Source organism: Elephas maximus, chromosome 16, assembly GCF_024166365.1.
Source record: "Elephas maximus indicus isolate mEleMax1 chromosome 16, mEleMax1 primary haplotype, whole genome shotgun sequence".
Classification (NCBI taxonomy): Eukaryota; Metazoa; Chordata; class Mammalia; order Proboscidea; family Elephantidae; genus Elephas; species Elephas maximus.
In genome coordinates this window covers 30,097,598-30,116,965 of record NC_064834.1, presented here as the reverse complement: position 1 = coordinate 30,116,965, position 19,368 = coordinate 30,097,598, and the positions used below count along the sequence as shown (strand labels likewise).

At 34.9% G+C, this 19,368-nt stretch overlaps 1 protein-coding gene across 1 annotated transcript in view; it reads right to left on the bottom strand.

The window, feature by feature from the left end:
• Window positions 1-228: 228 nt before the first annotated feature.
• The window catches only part of IPMK (inositol polyphosphate multikinase), a 60,183-nt gene continuing 41,043 nt past the window's right edge, over window positions 229-19,368 (bottom strand). The window contains exons 4-6 of the mRNA XM_049855368.1: window positions 16,720-16,892; window positions 6,983-7,064; window positions 229-4,601 (exon numbers count right to left, since the gene is read on the bottom strand). Coding sequence (XP_049711325.1) covers window positions 3,979-4,601; window positions 6,983-7,064; window positions 16,720-16,892 — 878 coding nt within the window. The 3' untranslated portion in view covers window positions 229-3,978. The remainder of the gene's footprint in view (window positions 4,602-6,982; window positions 7,065-16,719; window positions 16,893-19,368) is intronic.

The window sequence follows — 19,368 nt, the reverse complement described above, 5'->3', positions numbered from 1 at the left end:
AATGGACAGTATAAGTAAACGTACCTTTGCCAGGAGGAAAAGTGAAAAATTAAGGCCTTTGTACGCTATCTAGTGGGCCCCAGTCGTCCAGTGATTAAAGCGCTTGCCTGCTAACCAAAAGGTCAGCAGTTCAAACCCACCAGCCACTCCGCAGGAGAAGGATGTGGTAGTCTGCTTCTGTAATGATTTACAGCTTGGAAATGGTACGGGGCAGTTCCACTCTGTCCTATAGAGTCACTGAGTTGAAATCAACTTGACAGCAGTGAGTTTGGTTTTTGGGTTGTGTATGCTATCTGTAATTTACTACTCAAAACCAAAAGTCAAAGGTTACAATGCTGCAAAATATTATTCTAAACCTCTCTATCACACTGTTAGTTATTTCATCTCAACTCAATATTTACCTTAACTTCATGCAAACTAAAATTTGAGTTAACTGTATTCTCTTTAAATGCTTATCTCTCTATACCTCTTTTAATTAAGGCCCCATCCCATCCAGAAAGAATACTGGAAATGGTTAGGGATTTGTCTGATTGGTTCACAACTTTATACCCAGGGCCTAAAAATGTCTGACACGTGGAAAACATCCAACAAATACTTTTGAATAAACTAAGAAATCTGGCCTCCAAAGTCAACCCTACTTGTCTTCCCATAGCCTTAATATACAATTGCTACCTACTCCTTAGATAACTAACAATTTTTTAAGAAATAAATTGATGTCTCCTAGGTTATGAAAACATTATAGGATGTAACAGAAAGGATAACTGAGGCTACAAATACATCAAATCAGGGTTGAAGGCACTGGATAAGAAAAATTATTATGAAGTATTATTATTATAAATTTTTAAAGCAAATTAAGTTTTATGGTAACAAATGCCAAATTCAGAAGAGAAAATGGTACTAAAATGATGGCACATTAAAATAATGGACACAATTTCTGTAATTGCACAAATAAAATTCTTTGTTTTACTGTTTCCTTTCATCTTAAATTTTCTAAAATATTCCAAATGCTAGAAACAAATGTTTTTTCAGCTGCACAAAGCAATGAAATTGCAACTTAAATAACTCTAGAAATTAATTCCTGTTTCTAAAGTTAGGTTATAAACCTTATATGTACTTTTTAGAGATGATATGAAGAACATATTGGAAATCATAAAATATGAAATTATACCCCAAATTCAGGAAGAGAGTTCTTACTCAGCTGAACACAGTCTAAAGCCTCACAAGAGCAAACTGTAGTGTAAAGAGGCACAATAAGTACAATCTTTGCAGACACACAAAGAAGAATGAATACTGAGTTGAAAATACCACAAGCTCCATCTTAGAGCCATTTAATACACACATTTTCATAACCGTTTCTTAAAAAACTACTTGGATAAAATATTTACCATTTTATCATTGATTTTTTAATTCATTGGAATCTATGCAACAATTTCCATCCATATTAAAATATCAATTAATGTAAATACTTTATTATAAAACTATTATACAATTCAAATTTTTATTAGAGAAATGTACTATTCACCATCCACAATTCCTCAAAGTCCTTTCTCTCAGTGCATTCCATAAGAAATACACTAAAATAATTATGTTTCCTAGGGGGGAAAAAAACCACAATAATCTTATTAACCCAGGATTAACTATATCCTTATTATGCTTATTTTTTAAACAGTTACATATTCAGATATGCTTAGTGAATAGTGATTATTCAGCCCCATAGTGGTAAACTTCAGCATAATCTTAAATGACTGAACTAGACAGTAAGACAGTCACGTCAATCACATAAATACTTATTCTGTTACATATACCCTTACTTATAAAGTAACATAAAATGGGCCTTGGATAACAGTGATGTAAAATGTAAACAAAAAGAATTAAACATTAATCCCTTCCCTGAAAAACAAAAAAAAGAAAAGCGCTCCTTGTTTTATTAAAACAGTCCAAAAAAAAAAAAAGGAATCTATTACATCAAAAGGTAAGACACTGATTTTACAAACTTGCATTTCTCAACATGGATAAAGAAAATCTGGAACAGTTCATACAGACTTTATTGAGCTAAAATGTGCAAAAAAATCTGTAATACTTAAGTTTATTAAATTCATTGTACATAAGCTGATGCCATCCCCTACAAAAAAAGAGCCTCGTCTTAAGATTCAAAATGGTGTTTAATTATCTGAGTTTAAGATTTACTGAACAATTTCCCAAATAACAACAACAACAACAAAAGTCTGTATTGTAGGTGGAAAAAATAAACATTTTCTGACTATATTATGTTTTGAAATTCATTTTCACAAAATAGCTACAGCCAATGCCCACTTAGGTAGTAGAGAAAAATGTTGCGTTTTCTATGAAAAACACTATCAAATTTTGCTGTAAGAAATTGTATATGAATTTTAAAATTATTCAGATTTAATAGGTTTTACCAAAAACAGAATTTATAGACCATTTGGTACTGCTGTTTTGACTCAGGTATTTGCAAAACGCCCTCAGAGAAAAGTGGGAAGATGAAATAAACATAAAATTGGGATACTTTCCTCCACACCACAAAACAGGCATTTGGATTTAAAAGCCTAATTTGTAATTATTGGGGGGTGGGAGTACTCAATTCATAATGTTTTCCAGGAATATGGCAAAATTTTTCAACTAGTTATTAAGTGAATCAAAATGTAAGCCGTGAGAACATAAATATCAAATATATTTGAAAATTTAATCTCAAAGTTTTAAATGTTTTTCATGACAAATAACTTTTTTTTAAAAAAAGGTAATGGGTGTGAAACACAGGCAATACTTAAAAATCTAATTTTCCCAGGGAAAGTAACAATGCTCCCCATGAAATTAAATTATAATAAATTTCTCTGTTGAATGTGTGATACAAAGCTGTTTTGAATAAGAGTGGGTAGGAAGCATGGATTTAGGCACATACCAAATGCTACATAATGCACTAATTAACACATAAAAGACAGCTCTTTGATGACACACGATTGGATTTTGTCCTTCATTGCTTATTAGAATTCAGAAGAACAATATTTTTAGCAACATATGTTTATACTACTGCTTAACTAAATAGAAACATATAAAAATACGAATTTTAAGAGAAAAAAAGCTCTCCAAAGTTATTTGAGAAATTAGACAAAGTTTCAATCATCCATCTTTTTGCAGCTGCAATTCGATTAAAAGTACTATACAGTTAATGACACTTTTCACAACTTTTAAATATATACTCCAATTTTCCCAAAAATGAAAGATTTCTAAAAGAAAAATATGTTCTTTGCAAATAACTTGTCTCTTCTAACCCTGGCAAGAATTTGTTGTTGTTGTTGTTGTTCATTTTCAATTATCTCTTTCATGAAGTATAATATTTTTGAAATATATAGACGTATAAATAGAAATTAAAGGGAAAACCTGCTTTTGGAACGCAACAATTCTAAATAATTTCACTAAGAAGCACCTTTTAATATGCTGGTCAGAACTTCTAATAGAGAACCTAAACAGTACTTTTTCTGAAGTAGCATTTTCTCCAGTTTTAATAACTTCATACACAGCAGTACTGAAGACATCAACCTGTGCTTTCTAGAGTTCTGTAGGTGTTCCAATAATTTAATAGTTTAGATATGGCTCATTGTCAAGGTTGGGTGGACAGAGATTTCATGATAAATTGGCTACAGAAAGCTAACTAAACTCTTAATGACTGAGAAATAGTTTGTATTTTGCTTGAGCCAAACAGATCTTTAAGCCATGTACCACCACATTCCCTGCTTAACATTCCTAAGTTTCTTTATTCTTCATAGTTTTCCAATGAACAAATAATTAGTTTTCCTGAGTAAGATTATAAAAAAGTTAACCCTTCTACCAAAAGTATAAAGACAAATAAAATGTAGACTCACAATACAAATTTTTTACATAGTATTACAAGTGCAGGGATATTGGCCTCTGCTCTCAACTATGATTGGCCCACCCCTTAAAAAGATTGCAGCAAAGGATTCAATTTTCTAAAATACTTCGCAGTACAGTAATTAAATGTTTTAGCCCGTAAACATATCCTTCGTCTTCTGTGTTACTAGGGAACACATGAGCAAAATCTATCATTCGCACTTCTACTTCTGCAACCTCTTGGCAACTGGTGGGAAGGTGGTAAAACACCTTTTCCAGTTTGGAAAGTACGTTTCCATTTAAATGTTCCTGTGACATGCTTTTCCACCCATTGTCTTGCTCCATATTTTCAACTTTCAATGAAGTCTGACTGTGATGCTTCTTTGAATACATTTTTCTGTGACGAGCATACATCTTGGACAAGCTTTTGCCTACTGAAGTCTCAATTTTTCTATTCATTGTAGAACTTAACACATGGAAGTTATTATTGTACTCCAGTACTTCTGTATCTGACAGTTGTCCTTTGGACAAAAGTTTTTCTGCCAAAGTTCTGTCATTTGATTTTGTAGTGGTTGGCTGAGATGAACCTTCATAAACAAACAGTAACGAACTTGCATAAAAATTAAGCTGCTTCTGGCTTTCAAACCACTGCAGAATTTTCTCAATCTTCTGAATACTGGCAGCAACAGCATCTTTTCTTAAGCAGAACCCATTATGAAAAAACCTGGAGACTCCTATAAAAAGGAAAATTTTTGGATTATAATAAAATTATAAAATAGCTATCATTTGGGAAGTAAATGTATTATAGGTACAAATTTTTCAATTTTTTCCCCATCATTCCCTACAGTTAATTGAACAGATAAGAATTTTAGTCACGAATAGAAATTTGGATCTCAACTTAGTTTTTGGTGAAGATGCTCTTAATAAAAAACAGATGACACTCATGTAAAATGAAATACTCCTATTCAGACAAAAAAGAAACTCATGACAGGTAGACTGGTAGTTTAGTTTTATACCTATATTCTGTTAAGAAATGTGATTTCAAGATTTGATTAACTGGCTATTGTGAGAGATTTTATAGTAAGGATTATTTGGTACAATCACATTCAAGAACTAATCTACCCTTATCCATTGCTGAGGGGAATGTAAAATCGTACAGCCAATGTAGAAAACAGTTTGGCAGTTCCTCAAAAAGCTGAACATAGAATTACCTGTCAAAACCAGCAATCCCAATCCTAGGTATATATGCAGAAGAAGTTAAAGTAAGAACGCAAACAGAAACCTATATGCCAATGTTCATTGCAGTACTTTTCACAATAGCCAAAAGATGTAAACAACCAAAACGTCCATCAACACATAAATGGATAAACAAAATGTAGTATATACACACATGGAATACTACTCAGTGATAAAGACAAATGAAGTCTTGACACATGCCACAAGATGGATGAACCTTGAAAACATCATGTTGAGCAAAATAAGTCAGTGGCAAAAGGACAAATATTATATGAAATAAGCAAATACACAGAGACCAAAGATTATTTAGTGGTTATCAGGGGTGGGAAAGAAAGAGAAAGGGGTAATTTTTGCTCAGGGGGGCATCATTTTATGTTTACGGTGGAAGAATGATTGGGAAAGGATAGCAAGAATAATAGCGCCACTTCAATGTAATCAGTGTTACTGAATTGTACATGTAGAAACTTGATAGGGCTCAGGTTTTGTTATACTTTCAGCACACACACACACATACACAAAAGCTAGTCTAAAACCTAGAATCAAATTATAATCACTTTAAACGGTGGCAAAAAGCCCATCATTATGCCAAACCATAACCCTGCTAATTTCAATTTGGTCTCAGTAAAATTGACTAAATCAGTCTTTACACAAAAGTTAAGCTCACTTTTAGGGCTCAGCACTACTTCTAGCTGAGTGTGTTACTCAAACTAAGACTTTTAACTGTTTTAACTTATCAGATTATTAGGTCTCTTTTAAAATTATTTATTCCCATTTTATAATATTTGGAAATTTTGGGTTATATGTATTTTGATTTTCTGTTTTAAATAGCTCCTCTCCCCACTTTGGAACAGAAATTTAAAAAAAAAAAAAAAAGGTATTCAGACAGGACCAAATTATTAGCCTGAGAAAATATTTTAAATAGTCAAACTGATTATCATCTTGCTATTGGTTAAGTATGAAGGAACGTGGGTGGCCGAAGTGGTTTGCAATCAGTTGCTAACCTAAAGGGTGGTGTGGTTCATATCCACCCAGCGTCTCTGTAGAAGAAAGTCCTGGCAAACTGCTTCATAAAGATTAAAGCCAAGAAAACCCTATGGAGTAGTCCTACTCTGTAATACATGGAAGTTGGAGGCCAACTGGACAGCAGCTAAACAATACAACAATTACATCAAGGCAAACGCCAATTTTTAAGATCACAACTGTGGATATTTATCTCCTATATGTAAAATAAAAATTCTTCAAACAGTTTACACATATGCCCTTCCCCATCTAAAAAAAAAAAGGCAGAGCTAAAATTAAACTTCTAAGAGAATTTTATTTCCAGGAAGTATCTTTTTTTAAGGTATCTTTACTTTTCTAATATCTTGCCTACGTATATTTTAGAAGTATACACGTCAATAGACTTTACATCAATTAATGCCACTTGATTTTTCATTATTTAGCTCTAGAAGTTTATAATAAATAGCTCAACTATAAATGGGAAATTTCAATAAAATACAAACTACAACAAACATTTTCAAGCCTGTTATGAAACAGTTTTAATATATTATGATCTATAGTCTTTACTTGAAAAATTATTTTACGACAACCTCTAGTTCCAGTACTTAGGCTAGATGGCTGGTTCACAAATGTTCATTATGTTTTTAAAAGTATAATAAAAAATAATAATAATAAAGCCAAAGAAGGCCATTCATGGACCCATAGTTTTGGCATACCATGAACCAAGGACTATGATTACTCTGTGAACCTTAGGTCCATTAAAAGAAAAAAAAAAGTTCCTTTACTATAAATCACTAAGAGAGAATTAAAACTAAAATACCTTTAGAATTATTTGGTAACAATTCAATAACAAAGGCACTGAAATATTTTTAATCCTTACCATCCTTTATAGTTTCTTTTGTTAAGCTTCTTCCATAATGCTGGTTTTGTGTCTCATAGCTATCAGAATGAACGTGATAAACCTGTCAAAAAAAAAAACCATTGAATATTAAAAAATGAACACACCTTGACCAGGGAGGGCTTATCCTAGAAATGCCAAGGATGGTTCAAGATGAGAAAAATCTACTCACATAATTCATTCTAATAGATCTAAGAAGAAAAAAAATCACAGTCCTATCAATAGATGCTAAAAACGCATCTAACAAATTTAACATTCACTACTAATGGAAACTCTTTTTAAGAAAAAATGGATGCAGTATTATTTACAATAGCAAAAAGATGGAATCAACCCAAGTGTCCATCAAAAGATGAACGGATAAACTAATTGTGGTATATACACAATGGATTACTACACAACCATAAAGAATAATGATGAATCCACAAAACATCTCACAACATGGATGAATCTGGAGGACATTATGCTGAGTGAAATATGTCAATCACAAAAGGACAAGTATTGTACAAGACCATTATTATAAATAGTCAAGAAAAGGTTTACACACAGAAAGAAACATTTTTTTTGGTTACACCAGGGATGGGAGAGGAAGGGAGAGAGAGAGTAGACAGGTGTTAACTCTGGCGAAGGCAAAGACAATACACAATATGAAGAGAGTCAGTACCACGTGATCAAGGCAAGGAAAGATGCTGAGAGGTGTGCAGGAATAAAAGGCAATGACAATAAATACTGTAACACACATATTCCTGCAACAACAGTAATAACAATAATTTATGAGTGGATAAATAGGTAGATACATATAGTGAATAGCTGTGGGAGGGCGTATGGGAGTATACCCACATGCATATATAGGTTTGGCTGTGCATATTTCTACAAACATTTGTATGTGCTGTAAACATATTTATATATATAATAGAGCACACGGGAGCATAGTCATGGGAACATTCTAGACATAACCAAACACCTCGCAGGACTGAGTTAACTGGGCTTGGAAGCTAAGGACTATAGTCTTGGGAGGCATCTAGGTCAATTAGTATAACATAGTTCATAAAGACAACATTCTACACCCTGCTTTGGTGAGTAGTGTCTGGGGTCTTAAAAGCTTGCAAGCGTCTACCTAAGATAGAACTATTGGTCTATTTACATCTGGAGCAAAGGAGAGTGAAGAAGCCAAAGACTCTGGGAAACAACTAGTCCAAAGGACTAACAGGCCACATGAACCACAGCCTCTACTAGCCTGACCAGAAGAAGTAGATGGTGCCCAGCTACCACTACCCACTGCTCTGACCAGGATCACCACAGAAGGTCCCGGTTAGAATTGGAAAAAATGTAGAAAAAAGTTCAAATTCATAAAAAAGACCATAATAAGTACAAATAATCTCCTCGAGATACCATTTTAACCCTATTAAAACTGATAAATGCTCAAAAGTTTGAAAACATACTATTGGCAAGGGAAACAGGTATGCTCATTATTTTGCAAGTATAAATTAGTAATCCTCTCAAGGTTTCTCAACAGTGAAATCTGCATAATTCTTTATTGTGGGGCGGGGCGTAGAGGGTGTCCTGAGCATTACAGGATGTTTAGCAGCATCCCTAGCCTTCACCCACTTGGTACCAGTAACGCTATTCCCCCGGTGTGACAACAAAAATATCTCCAGACATAGCCAAATGTTCCCTGGGGGGCAAAATTTTCCCTGGTTGAAAACTACTGCTGTCTATCAGGCAAACTGCCAATACCTATCAAAATACAAATGCATATAAGCCTTTGACCCAGCAATGCCACTTCTTGGAATTTATGCTAGTATACAAGTGGAAGGTTATTCACTTGTACATTATTTGTAACAGCAAAAGGCTGGAAATAATCAAAGGACCCGTTCTAAGGGAAATGGTTAAATTACGGAATAACGACATTGTGCCACTATGGAAAGATCTCCACGATATTGTAAATGGAAAAAAAGCAAGATAAGGAACAATTTATGTTTACTGGGTAAACACAGATTCTATATTTAAAGTAGGTTTTATGAAAAACAGGGAGAGAGAAAAAAGAACACATATATGTAACATTTGTATTTGTTTAAAACGTCTCTGGAAGGATAAACTGGGGTAAAAATAACTACAAAATACTATCTTACTTGGAGAAAGGTTTCTCACTGTATTTATTTTTACACTTTTTAGAGTTTGAACTATATAACTATGTATTATATTTTCAAAAACTATTTTTTAAAAAAGTATTAAGAATATACTTATTTAGAAATTGATATTTATAACTTTCAGTCTGAAATAGCTAATCACCATCTATCTCAAATGCTTCCCTATACTGGCAAAGTTCAAATACAACCATGTTCTTAGATACATACACACACGTGCAGCCTATATTAAGATGGACAATTCATATTGAACACACGGCTACTACAAATGGAGGGAGGTACTTTAAAAACACCAAAAATTGCATTACAGGACAGATTATTTCTTGTAGGAATAGTATATCTAAAATATGTTACAAACAACAATCAAACTCATATCCTCTACAAATACAACTAACTATATTTAAAAGATCCTCAAAATCGAAATCACCATTTTATTGTTGAGGTATATCATCTGAGCTGAATTAAGTTTCACATATGAGATTCTAAATTTCACATATGGTCTAAAGCCACATAGTTTCAGTGAAGATCTTTTGTTGATATCCTCTTTTGCTCTGTTTATCTACTTCACTAGCTAAGGCTGGAATGCAAAAAAAAATTGAAAGTTTCTCCAATCTCTACACACCACCCAGAATTAGAAGCAAAGATATTTGTAAATCAAAAGTTACACTCCCCCCTTAGAAACACGCAAATATGGGCTAAAAAGGCGTTTGCTTTTTTTTTTCTTTTTAAATGACAAGTGGGAGGATTAAAACCCAAGCAAGAACAACAAGTTCCAGCTCTTCTAAGATCAATCTTCACCATGTGACTTGCTTATTTTATAATGTGAACTTACAACCTTAGGAGCAAATTCGAACATCTTCATCAAAAGACATCTCCTATTAAGATCAACTTATGGGAAAAAGAAATCTGAAGTGTTACTGCCACCCTCTATTACAAAGGAAAAAGAAATATGAAGAAAGAGACTGGTTTTTAGATAATGTGACCAATACAGAAATATCTTCTCCCCAAATGATAAGGAATCAGAGATTAGGGAAGGTTATTTCTCTGCAAAAAAATAAGTATTTCTTCATGAAAAATTTAACTTGTTTCCAAATTATGCTGGAACATCTAACAATCATACCATCTTGAATTACATTTCGAAAAATGTTCAGGTAAATTTCTACATATTTCAATTGCTTTTGGTAAACAGATATAATAAATCCCTGTAACTACAACATAGTACATTTTCAGAGACAATATAACAATGAAAAATTAAGCAACATGTGTGTAACAGTTAACCCATAATGACATTATTTCAAAAAAAGAAAAAAAAAAAAAAAAACCACTAAGTCCCCAAAGAAGGGCCTGATATACTGACTTCTCTCAAGTCTGACACTTTAAAATAAAATACCCCCCCAGCTACCCATATACAGTATACTTCAATCACTTTATATAAAATCCTAACTTAGATAAATATGCTCTCCTTCTTCTTGTTCTACCTATTATTTTCCCTGTTACCAGTTCAAAAGGCCACCTTTTTCCAATTTCACCCTACACTCCTCCTGACTTCCTTGTTCCTATAGGCTCTATTCTGTTTCTACCTCTATTACAATACTTATCTTAATAAATCTTGTTATTAAATCAGTAATGAGTCTAACTTCCTTGGGATCAGAGAAATAACAGTATAATTGCCTAAACTCATTTAAAACAAACAACTCCTAATTCAGCACAGAAACAGGCAAGCTATTTTATCTCCTACGCCTCTTCTACTACTGGATAAACAATATAAATATATTAAAAACTGATATACTTGGTCAACTTCAGTCTATTCAGCGATATCAAAAGATATTTTACTTAAAGGAAGATTTTCCCTCTGCAGAGAACTTTTAAAGATTTGGAATATCAATTATTAAATATTTCAAGTTTATCACAAGTCTACAAAAGTATTATTATAAAAGGTTCAATGACTTCACCATCTACTATAGAAATAAGGAGTCCACTGGGTGGTACGAACAGTTAAGCCCTTGACCACTAATCAAGAGGCTGGCAGTTCGAACTCACCCAGAGGTACCTTGGAAGAAAGACCTGGTGATCTGCCTCCAAAAGGTCACAGACTTAAAAACCCTTTGTAGCACTGTTATTCTACACACACGGAGTTGCTATGGGTCGTAACCGATTTAATAGCAACTAACAACAACAACACAGAGATAAAGTATTTATAAAAAGTAATCCTAATACTACTCCTATTAAACCTCAAGGTTTATCTCCCAGTTCTAACATTCTAGAACTGCATAATTAAATCTATACTGACATCATCATTTTCATTTAGTAATTCACATATCAATTATATCCTTTGTAATTATAACATGTAATTATAAACTGTTAAGTACTATATGAAGGTGAAACCCTGGTGGCATAATGGTTAAAAGTTATGGCTGCTAACAAAAGGCCAGCAGTTCGAATCCACCAGCTGCTCCTTGGAAACTGTATGGGGCAGTTCTACTCTGTCCTATAGGGTCGCTATGAGTCAAAATTGACTCGATGGCAATGGGTTTGGTTTGGTTTTTTTTACTGTATGAAGGAAGGTATGAGAAAAAAATACTGAGGAACTCAAAAGTTTGGGAGACACAAATTGATTAATAGATCCAATGCAATAACTACCAAATCCCAGCTGGCTTAATTGCAGGAACCGAAAAGCTGATTCTAAAATTCATGTAGACCCAGAATAGCCAAAACAATCCTGAAAAAGAACAAAGTTGGAGGATTCAAATTTCCTGATTTAAAAACTTACTAAAAGCTATAATAATCAAGACAGTAGATAATACCACAAGGATACGCATATAGATCAATGGGATAGAACTGTGAGTCTATAAATAAACTATTTATGCTCAACTGATTTTCAACAAAGGTGTCAAGGTAATTCAATGGGGGAAAGAATAGTCTTTTCAAGAAATGGTGTTAGGACAAATGGATATCCACATGCAAAAAAATGACGTTGGATCCATTCATAATACCACACATAAAAATTAACTCAAAATGTATCATATCTAAATGTAAGAGCTAAAACTCTTGGAAGAAAATACAGGAATAAATCTTTGTAACCTTGGATTAGGCAATGGTTTCTTAGACATGTCATCAAAAGCAAAAGCAACAAAAGAAAAATAGATTAACCGGGCTTCATCAAAATTAAAAACTTTTGTCCTTCAAAGGACACTATCAAGAAGTGAAGAGACAGCCCAGAGAATGAGAGAAATTATTTGCAAATCATGTATGTCATAAGAGGCTGCTATCTAGTATAAAGAACTCTTAGAATTAAAATGGGCAAAGGATCCAAACAGACATTTCTCCAAAAAGATATACAAGGGTTAATAAACACATGAAAAACCATGTAGTATCATTAGTCATTAGAGAAATGTAAATCAAATTCACAGTAAGATATCACTTCACATTCACTGTTGCTGTCATTGTTAGGTGCAGTTGAGTCAGTTCTGATTTATAGCGACCCTATGCACAACAGAACAAAACACTGCCCAGTCCTGCACCATCCTCACAATCATTATGCTTGAGCCCATCATTGCAGCTGCCATGTCAATCCATTTCCTTAAAGGTCTTCCTCTTTTTCGATGACACTCTACTTTAGCAAGCATGATGTCGTTCTATAGGAACTGGTCCCTCCTGATGACATGCTCAAAGCACACGACACAAATCTTGCGATCCTTGCTTCTAAGGAGCATTCTGGCTGTACTTCTTCCAAGACAGATCTGTTCATTCTTCTGACAATCCATAGTATATTCAATATTCTTTGTCAACAACATAACTGAAAGGCATCAATTCTTCTTCAATCTTCCTTATTCATTGTTCAGATTCACACGAGTATGACGCGACTGGAAACATCATGGCTTGAGCCAGGTGCACCTTAGTCCGTAAAGTGACATCTTTGCTTTTTAACACTTTAAAGAGGTCTTTTGCAGAAGATTTACCCAATGCAATACATCATTTGATCTCTTGACTGCTGCTTCCATGGGCATTGATTGTGTATCTAAGTGAAATGAAATCCTTGACTACTCCAATCTCTTCTCCGTTTATCACAATGTTGCTTATTGGTTCACTTGTGAGGATTTTTGTTTTCCTTATGTTGAGGTGTAATCCATACTGAAGGCTGTGGTCTTTGATCTTCAGCAGTAAGTGCTTCAAGTCCTCTTCACCTTCAGCAAGCAAGGTTGAGTCATCTGCATATCACAGGTTGTTAATGAGTATTCCACCAATCCTGATGCCCTGTTCTCCTTCATACAGTCCAGCTTCTCGGATTATTTGCTCAGCATACAGACTGAATGAGTATGGTGAAAGGATACAACCCTGACACACACCTTTCCTGACTTTAAACCATGCAGTATCCCCTTGTTCTGTTCAAATGACTGCCTCTTGGTCCATGTACAGGCTCCTCATGAGTACAATGAAGTGTTATGGAATTCAGTCGAATGCCTTTGCATAGTCACTAGAACAGAGGTACACATCCTTCTGGTATTGTCTGCTTTTAGCCACGATTCATCTGACATCAGCAATGACATGCCTCGTTCCAAGTCCTCTTCTGAATTCAGCCTGAATTTCTGGCAGTTCCTTGTCGATGTACTGCTACAGCAGCTTTTGAATGATCTTTGGCAGAAAGATCTGGGCCTAATGGGTTTAGACTAGAAAAACAGCTACAGAGAACCACAGAAGTGAAGGGACTCAGGAGATGTTCGGGACTTAAGATGAACAGGACTTAATGTCTTGCTCTGAGAAGTAGCAGTGACTATCAGGTTTCCAGTTTGTAAAACTGGGTGTACGGTAATACCATTTATTGAGATGGAGACTGACAGAGATTCGTTGTGGCAGTGGTTGTTAGTTTGCAAGGGGGACAAATGTGTCAATTTTTGATGTACTCAGCTTGAGATGCTCAAGAAATTCTCCAAGAAAAACCTCTAGTAGGCAGCTGGACAGCCAGATGAGGAGAAAAAAAAAGAAAAAGCAGAGGCTGAAAATATATTCGCAAGTTATGGTGTAACCGGTACTGAACACGAGAGAATAGAGGGCACTGCCTAGGTAGAAACAGAGTGAAAAGAGAGGGAGGCATTAAAACGGACCTGGCAAAGAAAGCTACAAAGTGGCCTCAGGAAAAAACCAGGGAAGTGTAGGGTCATAGACACAAAAAGGAACATTTTAAAGAGGACCTGGTCAGCAATGAAGGCTGCTAGAAAGTAAGGTAAGGAAAGTAAATTGCTATTTGGATTTATTGTCATGCAGATGTCATTAGGACCCTTCATGACTAGCCAATCTGGTGGCATGATAAAATGGATTGAATATTGAGTGAAAAGTGAGGAAATGGAAATAACTAGTTTGGTGGTGAAGGGGAGGCAAGTTAAATCTGCAACTGGACAGCTGAGGAGGGGAAAAGGGGGGGTTTTGATTTTTTTTTTTTTAATTGAGAGTGATTTGAACATATTTAAAACAGAAGGAAAAGATTTAGCAAAGAGAGACACAAGTTGAAGGCACAAGGGGAAAAAAGAGGGAGAGACAGACAATATCAATAGTGTATGGTGTCTTAAGAAGTAGAGGAAATAAGATCCAGAGGACATTTGGAAGGACTGTCCTTAGACCAGAATTGGAAAATTTCTCAACGTGACAGGAAGGAATACGGAGTCTGTTATCAGGAAATTAAGACATTCTGTCTGAAAGCTTTTATTTCTTCTGAAGCAGAAGGCAAAGTTGTCTGCTGAAAGTGAGAGGGGTAGTGGGAGGATGAGAGATTTAAAAACATTGAGGGGTTAAATAGTTGCCCACTCAGATTCCTGTGGGACGTTTCATCTTCTTGTTTGTTCTTTAAATTATTCCATTACCCTTTTTTCTTTACTATCTACCCATATTCAGTTACCAATTTCTAAAATGAAATAACTACATGAACAATTTCCTTGCTTTTGTTTACAATCAGAACATCAAATTCACTTGTGCTTTTATGACCATCACATTAACAATTCTTCTATAATGCTTCCTGAATTAAAAGAAAAAAAAAGTACAAAAAGAAGACCATATGTTTTCTGACATGATGAAGTTGAAAACTATCTATTATGCTTATACAGGCAAGCAATCATTTCTCATATTCACAAATTTTTACCTCCACACATCTTTTTTGTGTGTGTGCTTTAAGTGAAAGTTTACAAATCAAGTCAGTCTCTCATACAAAAATTTATACACACCTTGCTATATACTTCTAATTACTCTACCCCTAATGAGACAGCACACCCCTTCCCTTCACTCTCTGTTTTCATGTCCATTCGGCCAGCTTCTGACCCCCCGTGCCCTCTCATCTCTCCTCCAGACAGGAGCTGCCCACATAGTCTCATGTGTCTACTTGATCCAAGAAGCCCAATCCTCACAAGTATCATTTTCTATCTTACAGTCCAGTCCAATCCCTGTCTGAAGAGTTGGCTTTGGGGATGGTTCCTGTCTTGGGCTAACAGAAGGTCTGGGAACCATGACCCCGGGGTCCTTCTAGTCTCAGTCAGACCATTAAGCCTGGTCTTTTTATGAGAATTTGTACCTCCACACATCTTAAAGACATCATTTGTTTAGAGGTTTTTATTTCATTATTACTTCTTAACTGTAGCATATTGTTTGCAAAGATGGCACAACAATTCTTCTCATCTTTGGGCATATTCCCAGTTGCACTGTGACTTTGCTATGCCCTCTATCAGAAGTGGAGTCTATTTCCTCTCCCTTTCAATCTGGGCTCACTCTGTGATATACTCTGAATTCAATGAAAGTGACATCAAGTGACTTCCTACCAGACTTCCAAGAAACCTTGCAAATCCCGGTCTCAATTTCTTGGAATGCATCACTGCAACACGAAGAGACTTGAGCTGGCCTTCTGCAGGGTAAGGGACTACATGGGAAGAGGCCCAGCCAACAATTAGCACCAACTCAGGGACAAGAAGCCGAGGTCATCTCAGCTTACTTAGCCCCAGGCAAGCCACAAAATGACTGCAGCCACATGAGGGATCCTAGGCAAAATTCAGTAGAACTGCCCAGCTGAGCCCAGCTCAAATTGCCAACCTACAGAATCATGAGAAAAAGAAAACCACTGCTGTTTGAAATCACTAAATTTTAGAGTTGTCTGTTATGCAGCAAAGTCTGAAACAATGACCAGTTTTCATTTTCCCTCTTCTATTTTAAAAATATAGAAAAATGACTGAATATATAAACTTAGCCCTTTTCTCACAGGAAAACCACAAATACTATCATGTTTACTGTTAACATTTTTTTTCACTTAAACTTAAAGTTACTTAAAAAAAAAAAAAATTACCAAAGTCAGAGTCTTCGGCAACGGCCATTCAGTTACCTATTCATTCAGCAGCTACTATGTGCCAGAACCCTTAAAGACACTGACCATACGTCAGTGAAGAAGAGAAACAAAAATCTCTGCCCTCATTGGGCTTATGCATTGAGGCTAAACCAATTCCACAGTATATTCTGATATATGAGGATTATAATATCTATAATTTTCAAGGGAAGGGAAGGGGAAGAACAGATAAAGAGAAATGTGTATATTAACATTCTTACCCTCATGCCAAGCACCAAGAACCCAATCTCTTCCATTAATGGGTACTTGCTGACCTGTTGCTGAATCTTCTCTGATGAGGCAAAAGGATCATAGCTTTTACGCCCTATTTTTACATCCATTATACAGGGCTTATTAAATTTATGGGTCACATCTTCCAGTTTCAGGTATAAATCTGTTATTAAGGAAAATAAAAACCTTTGTTAGTAATAGCAAACATTTTACTACCAAAATAACTGTCAGAGGAAAATAAAATCCTAAAACACAGTAAGGTTACAAGTCTAGATTTCACAATTACTATTACTCCATCTAAAGACTGACCAACAAATTTATAATGGGTATAAATATCACAGAGAAACTCTGGCAGAAAGTGGATTAAGTGACATTCGATCATAAACAAAAAGTATGAAACACATATAGAGTTACCAAGGACATTAAAAAGAGAGTTTATTTCAAAAACTACTCCAGAATACATTCCCCTTTTGAATACAATTTTGTCATCCATACTTCAGCAGATTTCTTAATAAAGTATTTTACTATCTTTCTTAAAAGTTTATTCTTCATTTAAAATTACTAACAGGATACAACAATTGGTCTCTAACTGCCTGGATCAACAGAGGAAGAAAGAGAGTCAGGAATAGGAGAAGGATATGGAATGTATAGATAATTACCTCCGCGAACAACTGCCACCTTTGCCATTAGACCAGAAGAAACTGGACAGTGCCAACTACCGTTACTGAACATTTTGATCAAGGATTCTATAGAAGAATACTGATCAAAGTTGGGGGCGGCTGGAAATGCAGAAGAGAATTTCATTTCTCATGAACTCCAGACTTTCTAAAGCCATGGAGGCGGGGTGAACCCCTGAAACTATTGCCCTGAGATAACATTTAAACCTTAAACCAAAAATAGCCCCTGCAGCCTTTCTCTTGAAGTCTTAAAACCACACAACGGTTTAGCTTAACTAGTAAAAAAAAGGTCTGCCTTGAGCATTATGCTCTTTTAGGGACTATCTATATGGGATTGAATTGACAACAGCAACTCCAAAGATTAGATAGGAACCTTAGGGGGCAGTGAGTTTATGTTAATGGAGGAGCAACACAGAAAAGCAGAGTGAGAATGGATGCACAACTCAAAGAACGTAATCAAAGTCACTGAATTGTACATGTAGGAACTGTTGAATTGGTGTGTGTTTTGCTGTGTATATTCTCAAGAACAACAAAATAAAATTTAAAAATAAATAAAATTACTAACAAGACTAAATCTTTCCCACAGAGAATACAACAGACGTATAGGTTAAGAAAGATAAATTATATATGCAAAAGAGTGAAGTTAGACCCCTATATCAAATCATACACAATAATTAACTAAAAAAGGATCAATGACCTAATTATACAAGCTAAACCCATAAAACTCTTAGTAGAAAACAGTAAATCTTCAGGACCTTGGATTTGGTAGTGGACTATTAGATACAACACAAACAACAAAAGAAAAAAACAGATGTACTAGACTTCACCAAATTAAAAACTTTTGGCATCAGAGGCTATTATCTAACTTCGCATTCACTAGGATGGCTATTATCAGAAAAATGGAAAATAACAAGTATTGATGAAGATGTAGAGAAATTGGAATCCTTATACATTGCTGGTGGGAATATAAAATGGTGCAGCTGCTGTGGAAAACAGTTTGGCTGCTCCTCAGGGTTAAACATAGGATACTATATGACCCAGCAATTCCATTCCTAGGTATATACTCAAAAGAACTGAAAGCAGAGACTCAGATACTTGTATGCCAATGTACATCGCAGCATTATTCACAATTGCCAGATGTAGAAATTGTGTCCTAGGCCCATCAACAGATAAATGGATGGAAAAATGTGGTATATACATACAACCGAATGTTATCCACCCATAAAAAGGAATGAAGCACTGATGTATGCTACAACATGAATGAACCTTGAAAGTATTATACTAAGTGAAATATGCCAGACACAAATGAACAAATATTGTATGAGTCAATGTATATGAAATATCTACAACAGGCAAATTCATAGAAACAGAAGAAGATTTGAGGTTGCTGCGAGTTGGGAGAAGGGGAAACTGGGAGTTACCGATCCACAGGTACAAAGTTTCTGTCTGGAAATAGTGGCGAAGGTTGCACAACACTGTGACTGTAATTAATGCCACTGAATTCTGTACTCTTAAAAATGGTTAAAATGGCAAATTTTATGTTATTTAATTGTTTACCACAATAAATTTTTTTAAAAAGATAAATAAATGCAAATGATGGCAATGCCAAATATACATTCTAGTCTTACTAGCTGCAAAAGAAAAATACCTTGCTTTTTAGAGCATACGGATTCCCCAAAATGACTTTGGATTTCTGGATACATCTCCCCACAAAAAACTGACATAAATGTAGATTCAAGTATGAAAGTCTCAGTTATCATACACTGTAGCTGAACTACTTACAGTTTTAGCTTGAAAGTAAAGGTCTAGGTACGCTGAGGGAATGAAGAACTAAGGAAAGAAATTCTTTACCCCTTTCCTAGGTGAAAGAAACTTCTTCAACAAAGTTCTGAATTAGACTGGGATTCATTTTTTAGTTATTGAATGTAATACGATGCATTTCTCCTCAAAACTTTATCTCAA